The sequence below is a fragment of the Gymnoscopelus microlampas genome (genome assembly GCF_963454915.1).
Source record: "Gymnoscopelus microlampas genome assembly, chromosome: 6".
Taxonomy (NCBI): domain Eukaryota; kingdom Metazoa; phylum Chordata; class Actinopteri; order Myctophiformes; family Myctophidae; genus Gymnoscopelus; species Gymnoscopelus microlampas.
This window is the reverse complement of record NC_139943.1, coordinates 47,833,290-47,846,371: the sequence shown is the minus strand read 5'-3', so window position 1 is coordinate 47,846,371 and position 13,082 is coordinate 47,833,290. Positions and strand designations below refer to the sequence as shown.

The 13,082-nt window shown below is 39.9% G+C and overlaps 1 protein-coding gene across 1 annotated transcript in view; it reads right to left on the bottom strand.

The window, feature by feature from the left end:
- Positions 1-1,684: 1,684 nt before the first annotated feature.
- The window catches only part of LOC311047025 (alpha-1,3-mannosyl-glycoprotein 4-beta-N-acetylglucosaminyltransferase C-like), a gene marked incomplete at its 3' end in the record, with an annotated part of 43,475 nt that continues 32,077 nt past the window's right edge, over positions 1,685-13,082 (bottom strand). The window contains exons 3-5 of the mRNA XM_084059607.1: positions 4,620-4,762; positions 3,123-3,270; positions 1,685-2,844 (exon numbers count right to left, since the gene is read on the bottom strand). Coding sequence (XP_083915733.1) covers positions 1,685-2,844; positions 3,123-3,270; positions 4,620-4,748 — 1,437 coding nt within the window. The 5' untranslated portion in view covers positions 4,749-4,762. The remainder of the gene's footprint in view (positions 2,845-3,122; positions 3,271-4,619; positions 4,763-13,082) is intronic.

Below are 13,082 nucleotides of genomic sequence, written 5' to 3'. Positions count from 1 at the left end.
ATAGACCTTTTTCAATCAATCAATCAAACTTTAATTATTATTGCATTATTGTATTGTATTATGTAAATACATGTACCCTGTATAAACTTTATTTAAGTTGTGTCTTTGATTTTTATAAAACTATTTAATCTACCTTAGTAGAGGCTGACAAATTGTTTAATTCTCATTTCCTCAAGTTCACTGTCCTCATTGTTTCACAGAATAATGTAAAACTTCTAATTGCAGCTCAGGTGTTCAGTTTGAATTTTTAACAAAGAAATGTCCTTCAGGTCCTCCAACAACATGGGCAAAGATTCCATGTCCTGCAGTCTGCATTTTGTAATCACATACATTGTGTAGCAAACATACCAAGGTTATTAAGAGTTTATTGATTTATCAGTGACAATTATTTTGAGTCGCCAAGTGTTGCTTTGGTTTTGCTGTGTCAGTCTGATGGTGTGAACTTTTACAAACAATAAGTTAACATGTCACTTTATGAATATAATGAATAGTGAGGCCATTGATGTACTCTGCATTTGCAGTGAAAGTTGTACCAGGGTGCCCTTTTATCATTCAGTCCAGTAAAATATTTTGACCACTGGGTGGAGCAGTGGTTCTCACCCTCAGGGGGGTCCCCACACGATTTTGGGGGGTCCCCAGATGACAGTGAAGTGACAATTCAAGGACTTTTAAGATCTTTTTAATACCTAAAAAAAGACAGACAAGAAAAAGACTGCATCAAAAGTAATCAATAAACTATACTATACTATAAAACATTATGAAAATAGCCGATCTACAAGCTCACATCGCCTCGTTTGACTCGGAACCGAGTCAAACAAAATGTAATGCCTCAACTCCTATATTCCAAGTGCTTGTCAGAGTGGGGGGTCCCCACTTCAAATATGATTATTTAGGGGGTCACGTCCTGAAACGGTTGAGAACCACTGGGGTAGAGAGTATGACAGTCAGTTCAGTGACAGTGATGGTACAGCACCTATGATATTGATAAAGTTGGATAAATTCATTCTTTGAGATCACCAGAAGAGGGCAGAGTAGTCACAAATGTAAAGCTTGATCAGTCAGATGCAGCTTCAGGCAAGAGGAAGGTGCTAAAAATGCTCTGTGCTTCATTGTGAACCAGCTCCCATTCTCTTGATTTGATTTGCTCTCTTTCTTCATTTTAGTTTAAAGCAAGCTTGAATGGTAAGGTGGAACACCAACATATATTTGAATTCAGTATTGTACACAGTGACATTATAATAATGTAATGTTTGGGGCTTTTTGCTCACTCCATTTACAGTTCCCCAGTGACAGGCATTATGTTCTCCACATGATGTTTTGACTACTAAAAGCAAAACATATCACATTTAATTTGGCTACAGTATGACAATGGGCCATTAGAAGAAATGAAATAATTGACACCAACACCAGCTATGTAAAAACAAATTTATATACACATTTTTGTTTGCTTAGGAAAGGGGATATAGAGGTAAAAAGGCTTCATACTGATCACAGTCATTTTAATCCATAGGGAAAAATCACAATTCACAGAAGATTTCTGAACAATCTAAGAAAATATGGACTGTTTCAAATTCCACAAATACGTAGATACCTCCAGAGGTTGTCCAAAATGAACTTGAAAGCTTTCACAGTAATAAATACATATAAACAGCAAATTATTTAAAACAATGTGTCTTATTACATTTTACATATTTTTGGGCTGGGTAGTCCACAAACTGATAGTTCTTACAATAAGCCATTCTTCCTGACTGGCGGTAACAACAATTCGCACACACTCAATGTCAAAACTAATCTTGTGGTCCACATCATGAACTTCTATATTGCCACCATGAAACTCCCCTAATGTGATGTAGGAAGTACACTGCCTTCCTTGCTTGGTTTCCACTGACTTCTGCCCTACTTCCAGAGCGCCGTGATGAAGAATATCATTTTGCCTGTCGTCTGTACCTGTGGTGATTTTAATCTTACTGATTTTGGCTGATTTGTTAAAGACTACGACAAAGAAGTCGCCTGTGCACGGGGGCTTCCCCCAGAAGTATTCATCAACTACACTGCTATAGGCTTTCATTGTTTCATAGTTTTCAAATACATTGATGTTGGTGTAAAAAGTAGCAGGAGGGTTGTCGGGAATGTCTATGGAGTCTTCTTCAAAGTCATCGTCCTTCAGCTTGTTCTCTGCTCCTTTGTAAGAGGAGTAGTAACCCATGTGTTGGAACAGCGAGGGCTTAAAGCGGATCACATCCTTCTGGGCCAGCAGACCCCTGAAGTGAATGAGGAGCCAGTCACATGGCATCTCCTGGTAGAACATGAGCAGGAAATGGGCCAGACGTGGCAGGTCTCTGGAGTGGTACAGCTTCCCTATGTAGCCAAGCTTGGAGAACTCTAACGTCACCCAGTAAGAACCTTCTCTGGAAGTGATGACCTTCTTCAGTGCTGTCAGGAAGTTCCTGGAGCAGCGCACATCATCCTCTAACATCATGTAGAAGTGAGAGAGGTTTGTACAGAAGTTGAGGAGGAAAGCGTAGTCTACATTCTGCTTGGAACGGAAACGGACCCTATCCTCTGGGTCATTGTAGTTCCTTTTCAGCCCATCCAGAGATGGGTAGTACTCTTCCGGAGCGTGGATTACCAGGAGACGTCCAGCTATGATGTGGTGGGCAAACTTCCTGGTGATTTCCTGCACCAGGTTCTCACACCAGACCATGTCAAAGTCTGCCAGATGGACCACAACCACAATCTCTTTCAGTTCCTCATAACTGGACTGGTCGAAGATGGATTTGATGGTCTCCAGGAGGTAGTTCCCACGTTTCCTTTTGACCGATGACAGGCCAATGGTGAGATACTCTGTAAAACAGATTAGCTTAACTGTGAAATTGTCTGTTATTTCCTATATCTACTGACTGTCATTGACGCTTGCATTTAGCAATACTCAATATTTATTTCACAGTTATATCCAATTAGCATTGTTCTGAAGCATCAACTAAGTGCCTAAAATGTTCACAAATTCATGTTAAATTCTGGACAAATCTTTATTTTCTTAATCAACTTTTTGAAGATATAGGTACTTATGTACAGATTTCATCCAAGTAATACAATTCTACAACTGTAGTGGGAAAACATACTCTTGCGTGGCAAGGGGGTTCCAGCAAGGTAACGATATGTCACATTTATGGTCCCAGAGAAGTTGGAGAGGTCTTTGAAAGTGTGGACATATCTTTCAGAGTTGGTAGAGTGCATGAGCGTGTCCTCCAGTTGTCTTTTGTTCGCCTCCTATAAGACAAACATAATTTGTAACACTGTGCAATCTGTAAATACCTACAGTATAGTCCACACAATAAAATCCTCAGTGTTGATTCAGGCCGTACAAATGGATACACTGGGGATTTTACATGCATGATGCGACCTGGATCAGGAAGGTAGTTAGAGATAGACTCATTCAAATTTATTATAAAAAACAAGCAAGTGATGAAAAAAGGAGAGCAAGAAGAAATTTTAAATTTAAAGCCAATGCACATTTCTTTCATGTATTGCAAGGGTTTTCAACTGAACCAGGGACCACCACCCTGACTATGAATCAACCTGGGGACCACTGTTGTGTTGGGTGGGGATATGGGCTAAGATTGCTTTGGTAACACTTGCTACTGTATATGGATCCCATGTCTATGCATCCCACTGTTTCTCAATCAATAGTCAACGAGACTACTAGTGGTCCATGGCATAATTAGGTCTGCAGGTGGTCCATGGGAAAATGCTAATACATATATAAATACACTTGTAAAATGTGTTAAAATATGTTTAAATAATATTTCACAAGTCCATCAAATGTAAGAAAATATTTGAATTAATAGGTGTGGTGTGGGAGAAAAAGCTTGAAATTAAATAATGATAAGGGCTTGATTTAATTTGTTGCACAATACCGTGCAACAAATTAAATCAAGTCAAGGCATTATTTAACAGAAATATGCTAGTGGTCCAGACAGAGCTCTAAAAAAGGTTCCATTCTCTCACTTTATCCATCCTTCCATTAAACTCATGTTAATTAATATACTGAATTGTATCTTATGTATGAGTGAGCAGGCACGTGCGATTGTATAGGCACATTTCAACTCTATTTATAAAGCACATTTAAAATGATAAAAGCCAACCAAAGTACTATAGCCTACAAGGCAACATAATACAAATTAAAAAAATAAAAAAACAACACAATAAAGTACACTCCGACTTCCCAGTAACTAACATTGACGACGTGTCATCATACTGTAGGTCACGTGGTCATTTAGTGCACTGTTCCGTGGAAGAAAATCTAAAATAAATAAACAATCTACATTATACCTACATTACTAAATGCATGGTCAGGGACCACATGCAATACCTTCACGGACCACCAGTGGTCCACGGACCACCTGTTGAAAATCCCTGATGTATTGTCTTAGATCAATTGTTGCTATCCTGAATGTACTTTCCTATCTGCCTTCAAGATGGTGACTTGTTTTGTATTTTGTTGTGACAATTCTTGAACAATAATTATTACAATTTTGTCTCAGTGGGAAGAGCCAGTAAAAACCTAATAATTTGACACACAAGGAAGAATTATTCCCAGGGAATTTCTAGAAACTTACCAGCACATACCCATTGTCCATGTATAGGTTAAGAAAGAGGAAAAAGGTGATGAGGAACCCAAGGAAGGGGAACATGGAACGTTTTCGCAAACACCTCATCTTATCCACAGACCTCCACATCAGCCTCATGGTACCATCGTTCACTGTGGGAAAAGCATACATAGAACACAGACTTACAGTTAGTAAGATATAGTTACTAACTATGATAGTTACAAATAGTTCTTACTGTTTTAATATAGCTTGGATTAAGGTATGGTATGGTAGACGTTTATTGTCCCCAAGGGGTAAAATTAACTCAGGCAAAAAAATCTTCATGGTTAAAAACAATGGTAGCCTATAATACATACAATATCGTATGCTACACATTACACACAGACACAGAGGTTACAAAGGTCTGCGCTCAAACAGCCACAGTGAGATATAATAACAAGAAGTAAAAAGGGCAGATAGTAAGTGATAAATCTTCCAGACAAGTGATTAATCTGGAATAACTTGACCAACAGCAGTAGGCCAGCACAATCAATGTATTCTGCAAAGGATAAGGATGTTATCTAACCCTATATTCACACAGTGCACCTCAATGCAGCTGCTGCATCATAACACAATGCAACACATACACAAGTTTCGACTTTGTTCATAGTAGAAACTGATGGAAAGAGTTTGCTGCAGACGTGTAGAAAATAATGATTGGATAAAGCAAAGCCAGTACTGATAACAGATCATTAGATTATTTCTCTAACCACAGACAAACAATAGTTATTGTCAATCATTCTTTCTTTAAACTTCAGTGTGCGCAGTCCAGCCATCTCTGGTAACTTTATTGAGACAGAAGCTGATAAAGAAGACATAATATAATTTGGGGGGCAGGGTATACCTGGGTCCAAAGAGAGGCTGTCTTAACCATGATACAGCTTATAAACACTTGCTTCTATTTCGCTTAATTTGACAGTACAGAGATATATAATATGAAATATAGGGTAAGACATTGTATGACATGACATGATGCGACACATGTCATGAGCTGGACCCATTCCCTCTGATGTTGTGATTGTGTCAATGTAGCATTCCCACTACTGGGATTGACTGGCTGAGCTACAAGCATGGCACTGTCCAGTGGTGGAAAAAGTACTCAAATGTTTTACTTAAGTAAAAGTATCAATACTGCAATGTAGATGTAATGTAAAAGTACAAAAGTATTGGTATCAATATGTACTGAAAGTACCAAAAGTAAAAGTACAAAAATGTTTGAAAATAGCAGATCAACAAGCTCACAACGCGCCGCGATGCCACGCGTTGTGAGCTTCTAAATTGGCTATTTTCAAATAGCCTAGGTATAAAATAGGGCTAAAGTGGTTAATGTATGTTTTATAATGTAATAATCTGCAAAGTAACTAGTAACTAAAGTTTTCAAATAATTTCAGTGGAGTAAAAGTACAATATTTGCCTCTGAGATGTAGTGGAGTAGAAGTAAAAGTGCTGAAAATGGGAAATACTCCAGTAAAGTAAAGATTCCTCAAAAGTGTACTTAAGTACAGTACTTGAGTAAATGTACTTAGTTACTTTACACCACTGGCACTGTCTAAATACTCTTGAAGGATACTGTTGCTTCTGCTGTGTGCTCGCTATTGTGAAACTTATATGCAATAGCGAATACGTATTATGCTAGTCTGACAACATGGAAGAATAATGCAGTGCGTGAATGATGGATTATGTTTAGCCCAATGTAAACAACAACAACAACACAGAAACACAGATGGTATATTTTAAAGCTAAAACATTATTCCTTTTTTGTATACTCTGGCCTACTTTGACAGCTTATGTAAAATGTCTCATGACAGGCACCAGTGTGAGTCCCAGGATACCATCTTGTACCTTTGATGTTAAAAGGAAAGCAGCCTTTGCAGTGTCTACCTATGTATCCCTAGGACGGAGCAACTCGATAAACAATGTACTGTACATTGATGAGGTCAAGTCATTTCTGCCGTGTTGTGCATCGCTTGAGTGCCATCTCAGAAAAGAAAACAAAAGAAAATAACTGTCCTCTGCACAAGTACTGTAGGCCCTGGTAGTGTGTTTTTCTATTTCAGCTCTATTGTAAGTCCTGAGAGAGAAACGGCAGCGAGACACAAGGGTGGAGGCTGGAGCATGGAATGATAACTGTGAGAAAATATAATAATGATGGAAACACAAATGCTCACAAGTGCACATACACATACACAAGCACATGCAGGAATGCATACACCCACCAGCATGCATGCCCGCATGCACGCCTGCCCGCCTATATACATTTCGCAATAACGCAAATTTGCCCCTTTTCATTACATTCATGTTTATTTGTGCCGAAGCAACAAAGCACAAATGTTAATGTTGCTATGAAATGTTATTGGATTCAGACTCTTACACTGAGTGTAAGAACAGCCAAAAATACGTAAGTTATAATAGTTACAGCACAATCTCTCCTCAGCTACTGTATGTGTCACCAAAACCACAATTGGAATCTGCGTACACCACAGACTTTCTCACTCAGTTTCCTTTTCATATACCAATCTTTGTGTAGATCTTTGCTCAGAATCTGTTTTGCACACGCCCAGACTTCATACATATAGATTCACGTTTTAACAGCCCCTCCCCCTGCCTCTTTCTCACTCTCACTCACGCACACTCTCTCTCGCACACGCACACGCACACACACACACACACACACACACACACACACACACACACACACACACACACACACACACACACACACACACACACACACACACACACACACACACACGCACACACACACACGCTCACACACACGCACACACACACACGCTCACACACACACGCACACACACACACACACACACACACAATCTGATTTGAAATAGCGGTCTGACAAAGCAAATATTACAGTTGCGGAAATGAACAAAGGCCTATACAATTCATGAACATCATTTCCTTGACAAGAGAAAAGATTGCTGAGAATTCATGAGCTTTGTGTTTACTTTCGCCGAGAGCAAATCTCGACTTTACACAAACCGCACGTTGGTCACACCATTTATATGGAAATTAAGGTAGGTCTGTGAATAACACATCACAATTGGGTCTGTTTAGTTATTGTATTATTTTTCTATTATGCACCCATTTTGGAATTGAGTCAGTTGAAAAATGGCACTTGAAGGGCTAATGCTAATGAATTGAATTACAGTATTAAAATATGTTAACGCTAAGGTTTTTTTAAACTGAATTAATTCTTGCATGAATTCATGCAAAAAAATGCATTACTTCATTCATTAATACCCCATGAATAATCAGGAATTTGCATTGAGTACAGAGTGCTTCATTCATTCCTTAAACAACGCGATAATTAAAGCATTATCGGTAAGTACATCATCAAGTACAATCATGATTATGATTTCTTCTTAGTAGTTCTAACTAAATGAAATACTGAAACAAAGCCAACCCACCACAGCACAGAGCACAAACATTGAGCGTCATAAACAGCATTGATTAAGAATTAGCTACTCATAATTTCAGTTTGTTGCCCTTCAAATAAAGTGGTGAATCGAAGATAATAATACATGAGCTTGTAACTGATCTAAACCTGATAACATTGATAGTAAAGGTCAAACAGTTTGCCAGTTATTGAACTCTTGCACTCGATCCCCCAACGGAACCTGAATGAGTCTGTAACCTGCATATATGGAAGTATCCAATCTGATATATGATGAACCCTTGGTGTGTGCCTGCTTATCACCTCACTGACATGTACAATTGCTTTCAATGACCTGTGCCTAACTCGATGTAGCGTTTATAGATCATGGACTGTTTTCTATATACATACATGTTTTTGGAGATTTTACGTTGTGTATTTGTTTTGTTGTCTGTTATTATTTTCTTTGTGAGTGTTGTCTGTTTTTTGTTTTGTTTTGTTTGGATGTTGTTTATATCTTACTCTCACTGTTTGGAGATACTCTGTTTATTTGCTTATTTGCTTCAGTAATTGTCTGTACTACCTATGAGTATGTAAAATAACAAAAACGAATAAACAAAACGTTTAAAAAAAACAAAAACAAAAAAACAGTTTGCCAGTTCTCTGAAGGGAGCGGCACACATGATGAGCTATTGACCAGCAAATTCTTAGTTAAAGGGATATTTCACTTGTTTGGGGTCATTTTAACGTCTATTTGTGCTTTTGTGAGCACCCCAGACAGTTTTTAAGTTGCTTGATTCAGTACTTAGATATTTGATATTAATATCAAATATCTAAATAAATACTGAATCAAATTAAATGAATTCATTTTATCAGACACGCCCCCTTACTGTAACTTCAAACTCCATATTAACCATGATAGATTAATCGAAAACCTTGGTTCTGGTGGCTGATATTGTCCTTCTGATGTGTGAGGAGACCATGTTTTTTTCAATTACTTTTTTCATTCATTTTATTTCTTTCTTTATTTTGTTTTAATTTCCCCCCCAAAATTATACAAAATTAACTTCTGCCCATAGGGGCCGCCACCTGTTGCAACGTCTGTCGTACAAACTCTGTCCCCCGCAGCTTTCTCGTGGTCTGATGGCTGCACAACCATGACTGACACAGCCCTGCATGGGGAGGCAAGCCTGCCTGAAATTTCTCCCCAATCTGGGATCCCAGGTCAAAAATAAGGAAAAACAGCGCCCCCAGCGTTTTTCACTTTTGCATTTGAGTAGTAGCGCAGCTCTGAATCTGTTCTTGAGAGATTAGTTTCTCCCCTACCAAACAGCACCTGCCAGCCACCTTTTTTATTTTCTTTCACTAACTAGATTACTGTGGAGCCAGGCCGCACTCCTCTCTCCGCTCCTGTAGTCTTAAACCATGGTATGCTTTAGAAAGTACTGTTAAGTATAGTGTGAGTCGTAGTCAATGAGCTAAACATACCAGACCAAAACCTGTATGGTCTTTAGAGAGGCTGCATAGGTCATTGGTTCCTGAGTATAATTACATCTAACGATGCTTCTCCTCCATTCACGTTTGGTGAATGTAGCCTTGGCCAGGAAAATTTGATGTCTTCAGGCGGGGACCATCGATCATCAGGTGTTTCGACCCTTGAACCGCTACACCCTCCTGATGGCAGGGTCGACAGTGGTGGCCAAGTCACTGCCCATCTCCTCCTCCTGGCCAAGGCTAAACTCCTCCCTCCGGCTCCGTAAACTATTGTTTTTTAAACCAACAAGAGGCTGGAGGTATTGGGTGGGTCCCTCCTGAGGTCTTGAGGTGACACAGGTGCGTAGAAATCTCCAGTACTGTGGGGTTTTTCCTGCCTGGATGTTTCCTTCGTCTCACCAGCCGCTGAGGCTGTGCGCTGCACATGTGACCCCTCTTCTCCTCACTTGGTCCTGGCTAGATGTATTTTGCCTATTGTGTTCCTACAGATCTTCTCGCAGTGACACTTTACTTCCAGTTCCTCCCCAGTTGATGTTTAGGTGCGCCGTCTCGCTAGTTGTGGTTAATTACTGGCTATAAACCATTAAGTTTGTATTGTTGAGTCTCTCATACTCCCCCCCTCACAGGAGACTCTGGGGGTATCTGTATTAATGTCTATAGCTTGAGTTGGTGCCCTCTCGCGAGTGCTGTGCATGAGGTTGCTATCCTCATACACCCACGCCAGGCTCTTCCTGGTGGTCATCTGTCTCTCCAGCGTCACCGACCTTCCTCGGTATCCATCCAGACTTTCCTGGAAGTCACTGGTTGCCCAGAGTTCTATGAGTATAATTACATCTAACGATGCTTCTCCTCCATTCACGTTTGGTGAATGTAGCCTTGGCCAGGAAAATTTGATGTCTTCAGGCGGGGACCATCGATCATCAGGTGTTTCGACCCTTGAACCGCTACACCCTCCTGATGGCAGGGTCGACAGTGGTGGCCAAGTCACTGCCCATCTCCTCCTCCTGGCCAAGGCTAAACTCCTCCCTCCGGCTCCGTAAACTATTGTTTTTTAAACCAACAAGAGGCTGGAGGTATTGGGTGGGTCCCTCCTGAGGTCTTGAGGTGACACAGGTGCGTAGAAATCTCCAGTACTGTGGGGTTTTTCCTGCCTGGATGTTTCCTTCGTCTCACCAGCCGCTGAGGCTGTGCGCTGCACATGTGACCCCTCTTCTCCTCACTTGGTCCTGGCTAGATGTATTTTGCCTATTGTGTTCCTACAGATCTTCTCGCAGTGACACTTTACTTCCAGTTCCTCCCCAGTTGATGTTTAGGTGCGCCGTCTCATTAATGTATCAAGCTGCTGCTAAGAAGAGGGCTCAGTATAGGCCATGGACAAGTGTAATTGCTTGGGAAATGTAATTTAATTGTGGAACTATGTGGACTATTGTGTACTATAGAGCTGGTTCAATAAGGAAGGTCCAGTGCAACAGGTGAATCCAACTGAAGTGTTTCAATGATGTATAACTGTGTGCCAGCATAGACAGCTCCTGTACACTTAAGTATGTACAGCTGTACACTTAATTTCATGCCGGCACACAGTAGCACCTACATGAAACACGTGCTATTAACATTATAACCTTCAATATAACCTGTATTTATCTGTCAAAATGTCTGTGAAAAGGGTCCATTAGGGTGAAATGTACTACAAATATCTTTGTCTGTCTCCTCTAATGTGAAATGGAGTCTGGCACCAAAACATCTTTTTATGAGTCAATGGTCAATGCCACTCTTGTTGTAGCAATACTAATAGAAACGAATTGTAGCTATCTGTTTATTACCACCTTCCGTTTCCCTTGCTTGGATCACTCCCATCTTTAAACTCTGCCTTCACTATGATCTCAACTACACACCAGAGTCCAGAGATATTCAAGTTGTTCAGTTTGTTGTTTGATTTCAGTTTTGTTTTAGTTAGCTTAATTACGAGTGCTTAAGTAGTTTTAGTCTTAGTTTATGTTTAACTATTATGAGGAAAGCCTTGATAAAGGTAGGATAAAGATAATACGATAGTGGGAAAACTAAAATGAAGATGATTTCACATTTATTCTTTTTAGTTATAGTAGTAAGATTTGCATTGTTCATTTTAGTTTTCGCTTTTGTCAAACCTTATATTTTAATTAACTATGACAACATCAGAATGTTTGTAAACCAACGTGTAAGGCACTATTTCCAGGTAGAATGCCTATGGATATTTGCTATATTCTCCTGGCACTGTGGTTTGGGAACTGGAATTATTGTACTGTACCATGTTCTACAGAATTTATGCTTATGTGGCCCACATTCTACTCATTCTGGGTCAGCTGCCTACAATGCACGTAATTGCACTCAAATTAAGTCACTTGGTAACAGGTCACATCCTTGAATTTTAATCCAATAATTTGCTTACCCGTTTGAATGATTCTGAAAACTGTATTCAGGTGCCACTTGAAAAGGACAAAGACATCCTAGGGACAACAGAACTAGGGACAAGTCATTTAATTACTTTCCATGGCCATCCACTAGTCTGTTTTCAACCCCAGTCTGAAGTGTAGGATTCAGCTTTCACCTGACCAACAGGCAGCCCATCTCTGCCCTTATTTCCTGACCATTTCTAAGCTTCCTTTAAAATGATGAATACACTGCATGATGCAGGCATATGACTGTTGCACAAAATTCATATTCATATTCGCGGGGTGATAATGAGGGGGAAACTCTTTCATAAAATGCAATTAATCTCTCAGACATACATCTGTTCACTGCCTTTAATGAGATGCCATTTTTAATAAGCTGGTGTGTGTTGTACAACAGAGCCATTTGGTAAACAGTATTGTTCATTTGCCTGATGAAGTCCAGGAAGTAAACATGAGCCCATATGGCATTGTTATGTTTTGTGTGTGTGTGTGTGTGTGTGTGTGTGTGTGTGTGTGTGTGTGTGTGTGTGTGTGTGTGTGTGTGTGTGTGTGTGTGTGTGTGTGTGTGCGGGTGCGGTGTATAGGGCTGTAAGGTAATGGATGTTTACGTATGCTTATGAATAAACTGAATATAACAATGCTGACTTGAAAAGGAAATAATAATAATAATAATAATAATAAAGTTTCTTTGTATAGCACCTTTTACACAAAACATGCAGTTTGAAAGTGCTTTACATTAAAGAAATAAGACAAACAGAAACACTTGAGCCTTGAAACTATTCATGGATGAGTGTGGGTTATACTTTATACATGCATGCATTCAGATTCAGCAGGAAAGAGATCAGAGAGAGAAGTCAGGGCGAAGAGCGGAGTGCGTAAGAAACCACCACCAGCCAAAGAGAGTAAACAGCACTCCATCCCAGAAGAAAGGCAGCTTGCTGTTACCAGCAGGGGGATTCTCTGACCAGTATGTTTACTTATTCATCAAGCTGGAGAGGGGCTGGCTTGTTGCTCACACTCCGAGCCCCATGCAGTTATCCTCTTCCTGCTGACGGACAAGAGGGAGAGGCCCTATTAAAGATGCATGTTTGTGGACCACTGAGACTTCTGCCGAAT